Here is a 14,264-nt window from a genome sequence, read left to right as displayed (position 1 = left end):
GTCTTCACCCCACTCTGTACGACTGAGTGCACCCACCAACCTGTCAACAAGCATTCGTCGCTACGATGAAGTACAGGGTCACTATGCTGGTTGCAACCTTCGCGGGTTTCGTGAACCTCGCAACCTGCGCGCATTCCGCCATTGGCAATGACTTCCTTGACACAATATCTTCCGCTACCTTCGGTCCCACAACGGGTGCGAAAACCAACGAAACACATGTTTCTGAGGAGACTCCCCAGGCCGAGGGCCACCTCGAGCGAAGGGCGAATTGGGACATGTCTCCTATGGCGACCGACGACCTGTGGTGCAAAGCTCAAGCGAAAGGCGCGTCGATGTATGCCATTTTCTGGAAGTCTGACGTTGCTGCTGGTCGTCTTTACAACCCTCCGCGTCAGTCAGCAAACAGCATGTTCAGGGCCAACAATTTCAATACCATGCTGTACGAGACCTGGGGTTGGTCAGACGCTGACAACAAGTTCAACGACGCGGTTTTCAACGACTTCTATGGCGCCGGTTGGATCCGAGCCATGCAAGAACGTTCCATTGGGATCATTCCATGGCAAGGTATGTATTGTTAGAGTACAAAGTGTATGTGTTTGCTGTTGCAGACTTCTGAAACAGAAGTCAGTAAACCGCCAGGCTGACATGTTTCACTCGTCTTTCCTACTCATGATTATTACGCTGACTTCGCTTCACCACGTCTAGACATATGGAGTTACCATTATACTCATGGAGCCGCCAACTTGAAGGACGAGAAAGGTCAGCCATTTCCGATAAATGAGCAAACGTACGTGGCCTACAACAAACGTTACCGAGCCACCGGAGCTAGGGCAAAGTTCGGCGTTCAAGATAAAGCTGGTGCAATCATGGTGTCTGTTGCAGTAAGCCCAGCGGAGAGCTTCAAAGCAGTCTATGGCCGCGAGGCAGGCACCGGTGAGCTACCTATGCTTCGCAGTTTAAGCGATCTGCTCTTTGCTGGCTGGCTACGTGGAAGCAATCCTCATGCTGGAAATCCGAATCCTGCCAACCTCAACTACATGTTCATGATGTGGATTGTCAATAGGGAAACGTTGAGCATCATGAAGAGGGCTCTGCGTGCTAGGGGAAAAGACAAGTACTCTGTCTGGCCTGGAGACGACTTCTCCACGGCGACAGAAGAAGGACAAGCACTCCTAGGATCACCGAATGGGAAGCCGATGGGGTATCTCGTCAATCAGCGTAAGTTAGACATTGGTGTCAAGTAAGTACAACCTCTCAAGCGCATAGTCTTCAAAGTAGACATTCTTCAGCATCTGCGGTCTAGTAGAACTAAAACTATCTCGCAGATACATTTACAACATCCGTGTCTTCACAGGCGCCAATGGGGACGCTCCAATCATGATGTTCTGGCTCGCTACTCTTCGGCCGGATCAAATCCAGAATTCCTAAAGGATGAAAGCCTTCGTACATCTACGCTTGATTTGCGCCAATCTGGTCTTCAGTCTACAGTGAGACAGGAACAATATCCGGGGGCTTTGTTAGCGAGTTCTGTCAAGTGGCTACCAATCATAGTACACAATTCGATCTGAGTTACACGTGCTAAGAAAGGCTGTTCAGAGCATTTGAAATGCTCGTGAGAGTTTGCAAGCCGCGATTGAGAGATTGAGAGGTTGTGGAGCACGTACACACGAATTCGAGGAGCCCTTCTCGGTCAGACGTCACATAGCGCCGTAATCTCCAACACGTTGACAAGTGAAAAACTACGTTATAGTGGGAAGTGAGAGCATCCAGGCTCACTGGAGCTGGAAATAGCCAGCTAAGTCCATGCAACTTCACTCTCCGTACACCTAGTACTTTGTATAGCCTATCTCTTCCTCACTTCTGCGACGCATGCGAAGAACCCACATGCGATCCACCCCCGGCACTCCCACTCTTCCTACTCACCACACTCCCCGCCCTACTTCCACCACCCGCACCCCTCGCCTGAGATGCAGCCTGTGATGCCGCTGCCGATGCCCTCGCAGCCACCTCCGACAGCGCCTTGCTTATATGGCTCCTCGCGTCTCCACCGCCACCGCCACCTCCACCTCCCCATCCATCGTCTCCACTGCCGTCAGCAGCGCCACCACACCCAGCACAACAACCCACTCGACGAAACGTGGTGCTATTCCCGTTGGCGCGAACACCAACGCAGACATCCAAATTGAAAGGGGCGTTTTTGCTTTTCTCAATTTGTGCGAGGGTGGCAGCGAGTTGGGATCTGAGGGCGAGACGCTCTTCGGCTAGGGCCTGGATACAATGCTTGTCAGTGAATGGGAAGAAAAGGAGGGAAGGGTGTATAAAGCACATTTGCCTCGGTGTTCAGCGCGTCGGCGAAGGTGTGCAGTTTTGCGCCGATGGACTGGATTTCGGTACCGGTGTTTTTGACGCCTTCGGCGAGGGCGAGGAGCGAGGTTATGTGGTCGGTCATGGTGACTTTCCAAGTGGTAACCGAGTTGGAAGGTGGATTATGAAGGTGTGTAAACGAGGCAGATGAGTGGCCAGAGCTGAATCAAGCGTGGAGGTTGAACACCACGATTTGACTGCTGGGGTACTTGGAGCTTTATACGCGGGTGAGGGCACAGAAAGTGTTTGAGTTTTGTGACGTGAATGATGTGGGAATTCAATGACCTGGTACGTGGCATAGCGAGATCGAGTGCGCTCCAATGGTGATCGCAGGTGGAACATTGAAGGGACATGGTAAGAATATCGGGGCAGGACTAACTAACAAATGATTTTACAAACATTCGACTACTTGCGCCAGATAATAGCAGTAGCCTTAAGCCAACACAGGGGCGCAACTTGCAAGATGTTGTCAAATGTTGATTGCTCTGGTAAATTTTTCACATATTTGTCGTTTACGCTCACATCACTCACGCTCTTGTGAAATCAGGCGTGGCTAGGAATCTGATACAGCTCGCCTGCTAGGCACGGGAATCGTCCCGCATCTTTTGCAGCTCTTCCAACACCTTCTCTTTCGACCATTTCTCATTCAAGCCTCTGACGAGAAGGCCCTGTTCGCTCTCCGGCGCCATACCCGCGGTCTCTGGGACCCGTCTATCCAAATTCGTGGGGAAAGGATACCCCTCCGCAACGTTGCCCACAAACGCCATGACCCTGTCGCTCGAACCCTCATCCTGATGCATTTCCCTCAACGCATCCCATGTCGCCTCCACAAGCGGATACGTATCAATCATCTCCATCGGCTTACCAAACGCACTCGATATCTGCAGCAGATTCGCCGAGCGCAAGATATCCTTGGAATCGTTCTGCCCCGCTGCATGGAACAGCGCGGGATTGAAAAACAGTCCATCACCTTGCGATAATGGGACAGAGACGTACTGCTCCAGGAAGTAATTCTGGAACTCCGGAATCCGGTACGCCATGTAGCCTTCCTCAAACGTCTGGCTGAACGGCAGTAGCCGTGTTGGGCCGCTCTCAAGCGGCATGTCCGAGTGCGCGACGGCGCCCTGCAGCGTCAAGAACTGTGAAGCGACTTGCAACGCCTTAGGGAACTTCGCGCACGACTCGTTGTCCTGGAAGCCCAGATGGTAGTCGCGATGCGAAATCTGGGGTTTTGCGCCGGGCTTAACGATGTTGACTTGGGCTGTGAGGCGGTGATGAGGGCCCAACCATGCAGAGGATATGAGTGGCAGCCAGGGATTGGAGTAGTATTCGACAAAGGACTTTGCGTCTTGCACGCAGTGTTTTGAGAAGGAGTTCCAGATGCGGTCATTTGCGCCTGAGCCGGCGAAGTGGTCACCTCGCTTGCCAGAGCGCTTCTTCTCTTCGTCGATTATACTTGCGTAGGCATCGCTCACTGTGTTAAGAAGGGTGTTGTCTTTGTATAGTTTCTTTGTAACGAAGACCCCAGGGCCTGAGAGGAGGATGTGGTACCATTCGTCTTGAAGAGCTGAACGTTGATCTGGAGATAGCTCGGCGAATTCTGGAAGGTCGTATATAGGTACATTGGCCTCGACTGATGCTGCAAGCGGGTAGTGCAGTGGCTTTGATTGTGTAGTGAGTTTCTTGAATTCGTCTAGCGACGGAGGTTTGTTGACAGAGAATAGCCGAGGTCCTGTTAAAGAGTGGCCATTTTGGTGACCGTTGGTCGAGGCTCCGCTTGTGCCGTTCATGTTGGCTATGTGCTGTTGCGGTCGAAAGTGTGAATACTGTGAAGCTGTTGTTGGATTGGGAAAGGTCTAAATAGGCACGCCGACGTCCCCGAAGGGTAATTCTGCCCGCTCGTAGTTGCCCGTCGGAGCGGCGCTTTTTACCGAGCTAGAACGGCTCTACCCCACAATAGTTCAGACCTTCACAGCACCCCAGATATGATCATTTCTACGGTTAATGAGAATGCTTGTTTGACTTTACCCCCGTCTACCTAGGTCAGCCACGATTTCTCCAATTCGTCCACTTACGTGGGGTAGCATGAAGAATGGTGCTACCGAGCACATCTATCGTCATGGAAGAGACATCCAGGAATATTCTTCCGATCAAAAAGTCTCGGGACAGCAATTCCGAGAGCTGGAACTTGCGGAGGTGGAACCATACGCCTAGCAATGGACGAACCTATCAGAAAATGAGTGACCATCTTGCATAGTCACTGGGCGTAGCGGTACTCGTATAGACACATGACACAGCCACCCCACCATCCAGTCCAAACAACAATTTGAGATTAGAAAATAGCATCCTGATGCATCCTTGGGCAAGGTTCAGACGTGTGAGATTGCCCGCTCGTTGACTAACCACGGTCGATGTACTTTGTAACATACATCACGAACAATTTTCGGATAGCGACGGATCCACGTGAAACGACCAAAAGAGATCATAGAAGAGTTTCAAGATCGCCCAAGATTTTGATCAGCTCAACGATAGCCGCAAGCAGTGACTAGGCCCTGAAAACGCTTTACTAGTAGCCTTACACTGACGGACTACCGGTTGCGGCTGGGAAGTACGCAAATGAAACCAAACTTGAGGATAACTAGAGACTGACCCAGGCCCTGGGTGTAATGGTTCGCGGGAGTATAGTTCGATATGGAGCATATAAGAGGGTCACATTGATCGTAATTTCTGAACGTAGGCTGAAGTTTTATCCTATTCTTCTATCTACACAACCACAATGTCTGATTTGAAGTCATTCCAAAACCATATCAACTATCATTTCCACAACTGCTCCTTTCTTAAAGAAGCTTTCCTCTCGGCCGGAGCCTCCGTTTCTGATACGAAGGTGGAGGGTCCGGAAAAGGGCAATAAACGACTTGCTCTGGTTGGGGATGCAGCCCTACGCCTCGCAGTCATGGACGACTGGTTCAAAGATGACTCTGATACTGGTAAGTCAAGTATGTAGCATATTGCTGAGGTCGTTTACCTGACGAGTATCAGCGGCTGGGCAAAAGCGCTTTTTGAGCATTGGGACCAATGAACGATTGAAGGATATTGCGACCAATTGGGAAATAGACAAGCTCGTGGTAAAGAACCCTTGCCAACAAGGTAACTGCCCAAAGGAAACGCTCGCTGCGACCATTGAAGCAGTTCTGGGTGCAGTGTGGGTCGATTCAGACAGGAATCTGGCGGTTGTGCAGGAGGTTTTAAGCAAACTAAGCGCGTAAGGGTCTCTGAGGGCTACACGCATGCGGACGCAACGCGTCATTCTCAGTACTTTGATGCGTCATTCTCTTGACTAGCTTGTGGTTTCTCGCTCTTTAGTTTAGTTTACAATGCAACAGTCACTCATTTGATTCTTGCTAGTCCCGATGACATTGAAAACTTGTTCTCTTCAATGGTGTCTCGCTTATTTGTACACCGGCCATGATCTACCGAGTACCCCTGAAAACTTTCCAGCCTTTCCTGCTCTCTCTTTACCAGAAGTATCTATCATGCCTGTTCCTGTTCTATCAATACCATGATTTCCGAACCCTCCAGCGCCTCCGGACATGTGCGTCGGATAGCTATCGGGAAGTTCCACCCTGTTCCATGTCGCGATGTCCACTTGCCCAGCTGGCGGCATCGTAGGCGCAGGCGTCCAGTCTACCTTAATCGACTGGTCGCGTGAGAGCTTCTGATTATTGAACCATAGCTCGAAGCGGATATCAGCCGGGCCTATGATGACACGGACTTGATATTCAACCTTGAAGTAGTGCTTGCCAAGGGACCAAAACCGCTTATTCTTCTCTGTAAACCTCTTCTCGTCTGCGGAAGAAAGGTCTGAGGAAATTTCGCAGAGAACACGTGTATCCGGACTCATCTGGCTTGGGAGATAGGCCGCATCAAGATTGCATTCGATAACACTGGTTGGGAATGCTCGCCGCGGGTCACCTGGAGTTACCTTCTTGATGAAGTTATGTATGATCGGCTTATCCACGGATACAGCTTCGCCCTTTTTCACTACGCAAGCTCAGCATTGATCTTTGAAGCATCCCTTCCGAAGACTTACCGAACCAAGCAATTGCCTGCATGATGTACATTTTCCCGTTCAGTGGATCCCGCACGAGCTGCTTCCCCACATGTTCTGGGTTCTTCTTATCGTACGCAATCTTGCACATGGTCCCGTAAGAGGAGCGACAGCACCGCCAGCCGAGCACAGAGTAATTCGTGATGAGCTTCCTTACACGGTCCGCAACAAGACCTTTGCAGACTGCCAGCTGAGGGTCAGGCGCTATGCGTACCGATATTCCGCGTGCATTGGGAATGCTCTTTATCGCATAATGTTGCCGTAACCGGATTTGCACGTATGCTGAGTTGCCTAGTCCACCGGAGAGAACGATATGCGCTACCTGTTCTGCTGGAAATTTGCGATATAGTATCTGCAGCTGTGTGTCTATAAGTTGTAGGAGCTTATTCACTTGCTTATCGAAAAGTCGCTGGAGATCCTCGCGCTCAAAGGCCACTTCGCCGCTGCGAATCCCCGCCTTCTCGTTATTATAGGTATGCGACAGCTTGGGGATGGCAATGCTGAAGAGTGGAGTATCATCAGGAGCGCCATACTCGCATTTCACAGCTTGGAAGTCCCGACTCTTCATCATCTCCCACGCAGCATCGGCTGGATCAATGGGCAGTGGCTGAGCCGCATGCGCACGCTCCAGCCTCTCGCAGACAAGTTTCTCAAATTCGTAATCAATTGCTGCACTGCCAATGGTTTCGCCGAAAACGACGTCGAGTTGTTGCAGGTTGATGGCTTGGTTGTTAGTTCCGGTTACCCGGAGGACAGAGAGATCAGTCGTGCCGCCGCCAGCATCGCACACTAAGAGGATGTCGTTCTCGCGAAAAATGCCAGGGGCTTCGGTGGAGACATGTACTGCTGCTGCCTCAGCTTCTGTGAGGCCTATCGTTACGACGTGATTTGCGTGCACTCCAAATCCGGCCTCGCCTACGATCGATTTGAATCTCTCCACTGTCGGTACTGGCTCCCACGTTGTCGGCACCGAGAAAATGAACTCAACTTTTGCTAGTTCCCAGCTCACGCCGGACAGTTCGCCGCCTAGCTTGAATGCAAGGTACTCGTACATTTTGTTGAGGTAGTCGCGGTACCATTTTTCTACATCAGCCATGGACGCAGGAGCATTTTCCGGGTCCGACTGTTGCTTCTTTTGGAGGCGAGGTGGCGATAAAAGCGTCTTGAACCATTCTTTGTAGTCTTTGTCTTGGGCAGTTGTTTCTGCGACGGTTTCCGAGAGAAAGCCCCACGAGGAGGGGGTGGGGTTTGGAGTTGTCGTTGGGTAGACGACCACCGTTGGGACTTTGTTCTCGTTTGCTTGAAAGCGACCGGGCCATTTTTGAACCCATCTGACCGTTTCGCTGCCGATGGACAGATTGGCGTACGCGACACCCGTGCACTGCGAAGGCCATCAGCGGGAGAAAGAATGTAAATGTGGATTGCCGGAGTTTAAAGGCCCTGATTGAGCCAGATATCTGATCAAGCATCGCCTTGTATTGTATGCGATGACCCTTGCTCAGAAAGATCTGTGGATGACGTCCCGGAGAGTGAAGGCACGTGACGGGAACTGGGGGAAAGGTGCTAAGCCCTTTCTGGACAGGTCCTCGGCTCGGCCCTTTCTCCACGAGTTCTCCATTGCAAACCATCAATCATACTTACAGTCATGCCCAGATCAATCCCAATCACCATGTGCGGCTTCTCGTCCTCTGTTAATCCGTTCATTGTTGCGGTCAACTTCGTCAATTGCTGTTGTTACAGCCTTGTACAGCGAAATTGACGGCCAGGCTGAGCTCCTCGATGCTATAAGACAGCACGACTTCTGTTCTACCCCCATGTAACGCAAGTGGTCGGCTCAGCCTCAGCCTTGCGGCACAAAGGCCTGCAGCTAGCCGCAGGCGTATTATTAGGAGTCGGCCAACGGCCTATCAGGATGCATGCCAAGGTGAGCAACGAGCAGGGCGTATTGGGGGCTGAAGGATCTGTGCAGGATGAAGCTGCATCCGAGCCGGACTCTATTAATCCACGCAACGAGAGGAGTCCTAAGAGGGCGTGCAATTGAGATGTACTAAGGGAGAAGAGATAAAGGAAGGTGTGACGATGCGCAGGGAGTATGCAGATGCTTTAATTAAGGCCTGTGTGATTGTGCTGCAAGTGGGTGAGCTGTGCCGCAAAAGTTATACGGTATTTCGGACGGTGCTAAAAGGCTGTAACCATGTTTGCGCTGGCTTACGACGTACATATTAGCTCCGCTAGTGCAGGCGGATGGTTTGATATACATAAGCTAGGCTGTGAGCGTGTCGGGCTGAGGATTCGACCTTCCTTTCCCTCCTCTGCCGACACGGCTTCCGAAGAAGGTCAACTGCCAATTGAGGATTTGGCGACCTTTCAATACTTACAATTGCTCTCCTTGTTTCTTGCAATACAGTCGAGTAGCTACCATGGCCACATCCTCAGCATCACCTCAAGGCTCCCTGATCGCCGTCGCCACCGTCCCCTTCACCAAGCACTTTCCTACGGTAACACTTTACGAAGAGACGGCAACTACAAGCCAACCCGCCCCTGATCGTAGATTATGGTTCAACCAAGAGGGGAAAAATGCTGAATCCTTGAAGGGTGCCTCCCCGTCAAATTGGAAGACGATTGCACCAACTTCCGCTCTTATGATCAATCAGCCGGTACAGACAGTGGCAGGCGTCACACCGACAACCAATGCGGCCAATTTCTGGTGGGACGCCAGTGGAGGCAAGCTGGGATATTGGGAGCAAGAAATCCACGACGGAGCCACAACTACTGTTCAATCATCTACTGAAGTGACAGTCCAAGCACAGACTACAAATCAATCAACGGCACAGGAAACTAATACAAGCGCCGCGCCCACGCAAAACGACAAGCCACCAGGTGCTGAAAGCAACACGACCATAGCACCGACATCAGATACTACGGCTACCTCGTCCTCTTCGACCACCACTGCTGCCGCCGCCGCCGCAAATATTTCTGGATCAAAAGACATTCAGCCTGGAGCTGCGGCAGGAATTGGTGTTGGATGTTTTCTGGCAGGACTTTTAATTGCCGGCTTGCTAGCCTGGTTCTTCATGAAGCGCAGAAGGTCTACGAGTAGTGTCCGTGATTCAGAGGCGAGTGCGGTAGCCCTGATGCATCGCGAGAAGGGCCCCGTGGCCAAAACTGTGTCCGTTTCGAGCGGCAGTCCGATTGCTTCAGCGCTCGAAAACGGCCTCCCACAACCATTGGAGGATAAGGCTGTCTCCGGCGAAATCTCGAAAATTAGTAACTTGATCAAGAACCACGTCCAAAGTTACTATCACAGTCGAGCTGTGAGCCCTGGAATGATCGATTACGACGACCTTCAAGCTCTCGGCGAGAATCTTCCAGTATCCGTAGGTACCCTGAGTACACTCCTCAACAACCCCACAACTCGAGAGATAGCACTCAGGTTCTGTCTCGCTTGGGTTGTGACATCGCGGATCCGGCTGAATGATTCTTCCAACAAAACATTCCTACCCCCCGAGGTTGCAAAATGCATGCAGTCTATGAATCACACAGAGCGCGGATCGCGAGGTAAGTTACGATATCTCGATTCGCTATAGATCGTTAATTCTAACAAGCTTCTACAGTCCACTCGCTTTACTACACCAAGTGGCGCGCGCTCACGTCCGAGCTTCTGCAACCTACGTATGTTCGCAGCCCCTTCTCAGCTGGCGATGGTCGCGTTCGGAACATACAGGCTGCTGCGACACTTCTTGACAGTGTGCTACGGCCGTTCGCGGATTCTCGCATGGATGACGGAGCTCGCAGCCGAAACCTAGAGGAGATCCTCAAGCGGTCTGCCCAGTTCGCATTCACGCTTTTCTCGCAACCAACTGCTTGGGACTTTGACTGGCAGAGTGAACAAGGTGTCAAGACAGGTAGCCTCTGCATTTTCCCCGCACTCGTGCAAGTCGCGGACGAGAACGGAGAGCCAATACATCCACCACGACCGTTTAGCGAGGCCGTGAACCGACGTCTTGATGAATGAGGAAGTTTAACAGACGAACATATATACAGTAGTATTTTCTTCGTGTTTCCAACGGCGACCGTGTAAGGTTTCGTCCGATACGTGTGTTCATCCGCTCTTTGGGGGCTCGAACATAGCCCTGTAGGATACCTGGCGAGGCGTCGGTCTAGGCGTTTCGTGTGATGAAGTCGGGAGGCCAAGCGAGGCGAAGCGGCCCCCAAAGATTAGACAGCTTTCGACCGCTCTCCTCGGAGAACTTCGATTGGCGTAACTATAGCTATTTCCGGCGGTGCACCATGAATTCTCGCGTCGAGCGCATGCACGTGGATGGCACTTGGTTATGAAACGGGCCCTCATCCAATCGAAGTTGGTCCCATGTTGCACGGATGCGAAAGGCATTGGCTACGTGCTTCTGCTCCACTTCGTCCGGCCCACACGATCCTACAGTACACAGCCTTCTTCACCTCTCTGGAGAGCCTGCCGGCATCAGGACACACAGAGCACACGCACGGCCACTGTGCATTACTTTTCGTGCGCCAGCGTTTGCCTTGTCCCTATCAGTGTCCTGTCCGACGGGAATGACAAGTTCGGTCGGTGGCTAAGAACACTTGAGCTGCGGGGCGGGCTGCAATATCCTATCTCATCTGCTGTTTGCCTTTTCACAATCGTTGGCCATCGCATAAGGGAGCCGCCGCACCACCCCTAACCACATGACCGCCTAGTCGGTACCTTGATGCTTGACGAAAATGATTCCAGGGGCCGGTTTGTACCTGCCACACACCCTATCGAGACTACCTGATCGTACGGAGACGCACACCGTGAGACAAAAGTACCTTGAGCGCAAGTCAAGCCAAGACTCGGACTCAGACCGCAAATCGATCGCTCTCTCGAGAATGTCCTCAGAGGATGTCACCAAGGTTTTCTCGTCGTTACCTACGGTGTTTGATTTCGCGGACTGGGTATCGACACAAGGAAGAGTGTCGTCAGACAACGGGGTCTTCATTGAATTGCTCCAGCGCGTACGGCATGATGTCACCGAGGCCTCGCGGCTCTACACATCCCGAGCCGTTACAGAATATCTTGAATCGTGGCCCGACAAGAAAGCTTATATTGACAAGATTCTTCACGACATCGAAAAGGCGCTCAATGACATTGGCCAATTTTTAGAGACCGTGCAGGTGTCCGGAGATGATGGCGGCACAGTCAGTCTAAGACGCAAGTTTCAGTGGGGACACTTTCACCAGAAGAAGCTGGGGAACAAACAACAATTGCTCGCAACATGCCACCAGAGCTTGATGCCGGCTGTGCAGCTCATGCAGGCCGTGGAGATGAAAGCGACACTCGATCCCATCCATGAGTTGCCTGAGCACCCCCGGGTGGAAGGCGTCGCGAGCGATGTCTTCATAAGTCCACATTACAGACAGCAATCCAGTCTCAATCGGAGAAGTTCATCTGTGCCGAGCATCGCGGTCTCAGAGCCTGATTTGAAGGAGGGGAAGATTGGTATGCAGATCCTGACATAGCGCTATTTGCTTACTGATGTCCTCTAGTACGCCCTTACCAGCATACATTTGCAGAGCTTCCTGGAAGCACTCCTGATGATCTTCACCATTTTGATGAAGACTTACACGTAGATTATCACGAGTCACGAGATAATGCTCGGGATCAGGTGCATGCACCATCTCCAGCACGGGACGATGCCCAATCCCCTTCCCGATTTGCAGCGGTCAACTCAAGTACGCGACCGATGACAGCGGACGCAAGTGTCGCCACAGTCCCCAGAAGACGTCCGCCGGACCCTCCACTCACACGTAGATCTGTCGACCATGTCCGACCCTCTCTCTCATTCTTCGACGACAGAGCACGCGCATCCTTCGACTCAGCCCGACCTCGCGCATACTCAGAGCAGATACGAACACAGCGATCATTTGAGATAAAGAGCCGCTCATCTTACGATCAAGTGCAACCTCTGCCCACTTTGACGGAGCGGCCCATCGAACGCTTCAACTCAACCGCATCCATTGCAGTTGGCGATGCTATCAGTGTACCACTAGCGCCAATGAGATACCGGTCGAAGCCTATTAATGTTCGAAAACCGCCTGTGAAGCATAAGTCATTGCCATCGGCACTACCTTCTTTTCCGAGCCAGATGTCGCTGCTAGACGACCTCTCAACGTGGATAATCCCACAATCAGCGCGTGAAAGCTATCGCAGTACTCAGAGCATTGACACGATATCTTCGACCGTTGAGACTACTCCAGCGACTTCGGTCACATCATCCCCGACTGTGCCGACGTCACCAGCGCTATTGGATGCCGCGGCTGTTGCATCAGTGCCTACTTCTGTAGTCACACCAGAATCGAGCTTGAAGAAGGCTTTAACAGAGCCAACACCAGTACTCAAATTCATCCCATCCTTACCTTCACGATCTGCACCGGCGCGTCCATTATCGGACCTACCGCCACCTATACCGCCGAAGATACCTTTGACGCAGTCTTCTCAGCCTGAGGCGGTCTCACAGTCAAGATCAGACGATATTCTGCGGAGGATGCCTAGTGATCCGATCCCATCACCATACGTCCGGCGCAGACGACCAGCCGCGCCCAGCAATAGCACATTTAAACGAGAGTCCTCAGATGTGTCGCTCGTTCCAGCTGCATCGTCAATGTCCGTAACTCCAACCAGTGCGCCAATTCCGAGTTCGGAAACAGCTATCGAGACCAAATCACCAGAACCCACATCAAAAGGAAAATTACCACCTGTCAAGCCTCGACGTTACAGAAGACATGCATCATCGAACGCATCCGCAATGGACGATAACCCGACGGCTGTATTACCCAGTAACATTTCGAATGATGCGCACTCATCCATGCAACCTCCGGCGAAAGACGAAGACGGCGAATCATCCACTGAGTTCAAGCAAAGCATACACCACACTGCGTCGAACGCGACCACAACAGACAAGTACCCGATAGCTGTGTCATTTGACAATGCGCCACCCGTTCCAGCCTTGTCAACGCAATCACTCCCGACTGTAATGAGCGCATCGTCCGCAGCTTCTCGAAAAGACGTACACCATACTTTTTCAAATGCAAGTGCAACAGACAAATACCCGATCTCCATCTTACTCGACAATCCACCACCTGTTCCCAGTCTACCACTACAATCACCTCCAATAAGCGTGAACAGCATAGAGATACCGGACAACGAGACTTCTTCACCACCGACTACAGCTCGGCCCATGACTGCTCTGGCGAAAAGGAGGGCGGCACATGCGAAACGTATGCAAATGGCATTTGGCACCGAGTCGGAGAACGCGTGAGGAAAGCTGAGATGATTTTATAGTAATAGCAAAGCTCACGTAACTGACACTCTCGAGTTCTCATCCTTGACCATCCTCCCATCCCAGCACAGAATCCAATTCTCCTCAACTCAACCTCCCTTACGAGGAGCCGTCATTCATCTGCCATTACCTCCCGCTCCGCCCCCAATCTTCAATCTCACCCCATTGTTATCATTGTCCTCACCAAACTTCACTCCGAAGTCTTTGCCACAGGGCTCCCCATTCTTCTTGCAGCAATTGCTTTTGCACCACTCTGCATGCAATATCTGCGCGATTTGCTCTTGCGGCAGCCTTTTCGGGCAAGGCCCTTCGTTGTGGCCGCTGTTCTGTGTTAGCACTTTCTCGATTTCGCCCTGATCGTAAGTGAGGTAAAGAACAAAAATGGAACGGAAAGACGATTCTGCTCGGAGGATGATGGAAAAGGCGCGAGAGAGGGTTGATATGGGAGAGGGAAG

General features: G+C 51.8%; 6 protein-coding genes across 6 annotated transcripts; 4 read left to right on the top strand and 2 right to left on the bottom strand.

The window, feature by feature from the left end:
- Positions 1 to 65: 65 nt before the first annotated feature.
- Positions 66 to 1,244, top strand: TIM8_4 (Mitochondrial import inner membrane translocase subunit tim8; the record flags this gene model as incomplete). The annotated part of the gene is made up of 2 exons (XM_056219345.1): positions 66 to 564; positions 706 to 1,244. 2 exons carry the CDS (start codon positions 66 to 68, stop codon positions 1,242 to 1,244), a joined length of 1,038 nt encoding a protein of 345 aa, XP_056066472.1.
- Positions 1,245 to 2,942: 1,698 nt separating this feature from the next.
- On the bottom strand, positions 2,943 to 4,154 carry N0V89_010602 (uncharacterized protein; the record flags this gene model as incomplete). Its single annotated transcript, XM_056219344.1, has 1 exon — positions 2,943 to 4,154. One exon carries the CDS (start codon positions 4,152 to 4,154, stop codon positions 2,943 to 2,945), a length of 1,212 nt encoding a protein of 403 aa, XP_056066471.1.
- A 986-nt stretch (positions 4,155 to 5,140) lies between these two features.
- N0V89_010601 (uncharacterized protein) lies at positions 5,141 to 5,630 on the top strand (the record flags this gene model as incomplete). The annotated part of the gene is made up of 2 exons (XM_056219343.1): positions 5,141 to 5,351; positions 5,404 to 5,630. 2 exons carry the CDS (start codon positions 5,141 to 5,143, stop codon positions 5,628 to 5,630), a joined length of 438 nt encoding a protein of 145 aa, XP_056066470.1.
- Positions 5,631 to 5,812: 182 nt separating this feature from the next.
- Positions 5,813 to 8,176, bottom strand: N0V89_010600 (uncharacterized protein; the record flags this gene model as incomplete). Its single annotated transcript, XM_056219342.1, has 3 exons — positions 5,813 to 6,405; positions 6,455 to 7,853; positions 8,114 to 8,176. 3 exons carry the CDS (start codon positions 8,174 to 8,176, stop codon positions 5,813 to 5,815), a joined length of 2,055 nt encoding a protein of 684 aa, XP_056066469.1.
- Positions 8,177 to 8,892: 716 nt separating this feature from the next.
- On the top strand, positions 8,893 to 10,059 carry N0V89_010599 (uncharacterized protein; the record flags this gene model as incomplete). The annotated part of the gene is made up of 1 exon (XM_056219341.1): positions 8,893 to 10,059. One exon carries the CDS (start codon positions 8,893 to 8,895, stop codon positions 10,057 to 10,059), a length of 1,167 nt encoding a protein of 388 aa, XP_056066468.1.
- Positions 10,060 to 11,044: 985 nt separating this feature from the next.
- Positions 11,045 to 13,788, top strand: N0V89_010598 (uncharacterized protein; the record flags this gene model as incomplete). Its single annotated transcript, XM_056219340.1, has 3 exons — positions 11,045 to 11,051; positions 11,223 to 11,969; positions 12,017 to 13,788. 3 exons carry the CDS (start codon positions 11,045 to 11,047, stop codon positions 13,786 to 13,788), a joined length of 2,526 nt encoding a protein of 841 aa, XP_056066467.1.
- Positions 13,789 to 14,264: the final 476 nt, after the last annotated feature.

The sequence above is a fragment of the Didymosphaeria variabile genome, assembly GCF_027946475.1.
Source record: "Didymosphaeria variabile strain IMI 356815 chromosome Unknown scaffold_8, whole genome shotgun sequence".
Taxonomy (NCBI): Eukaryota; Fungi; Ascomycota; class Dothideomycetes; order Pleosporales; family Didymosphaeriaceae; genus Didymosphaeria; species Didymosphaeria variabile.
Note: the sequence above shows the minus strand (reverse complement) of the source record. Positions and strands in the feature narration are given on the sequence as shown.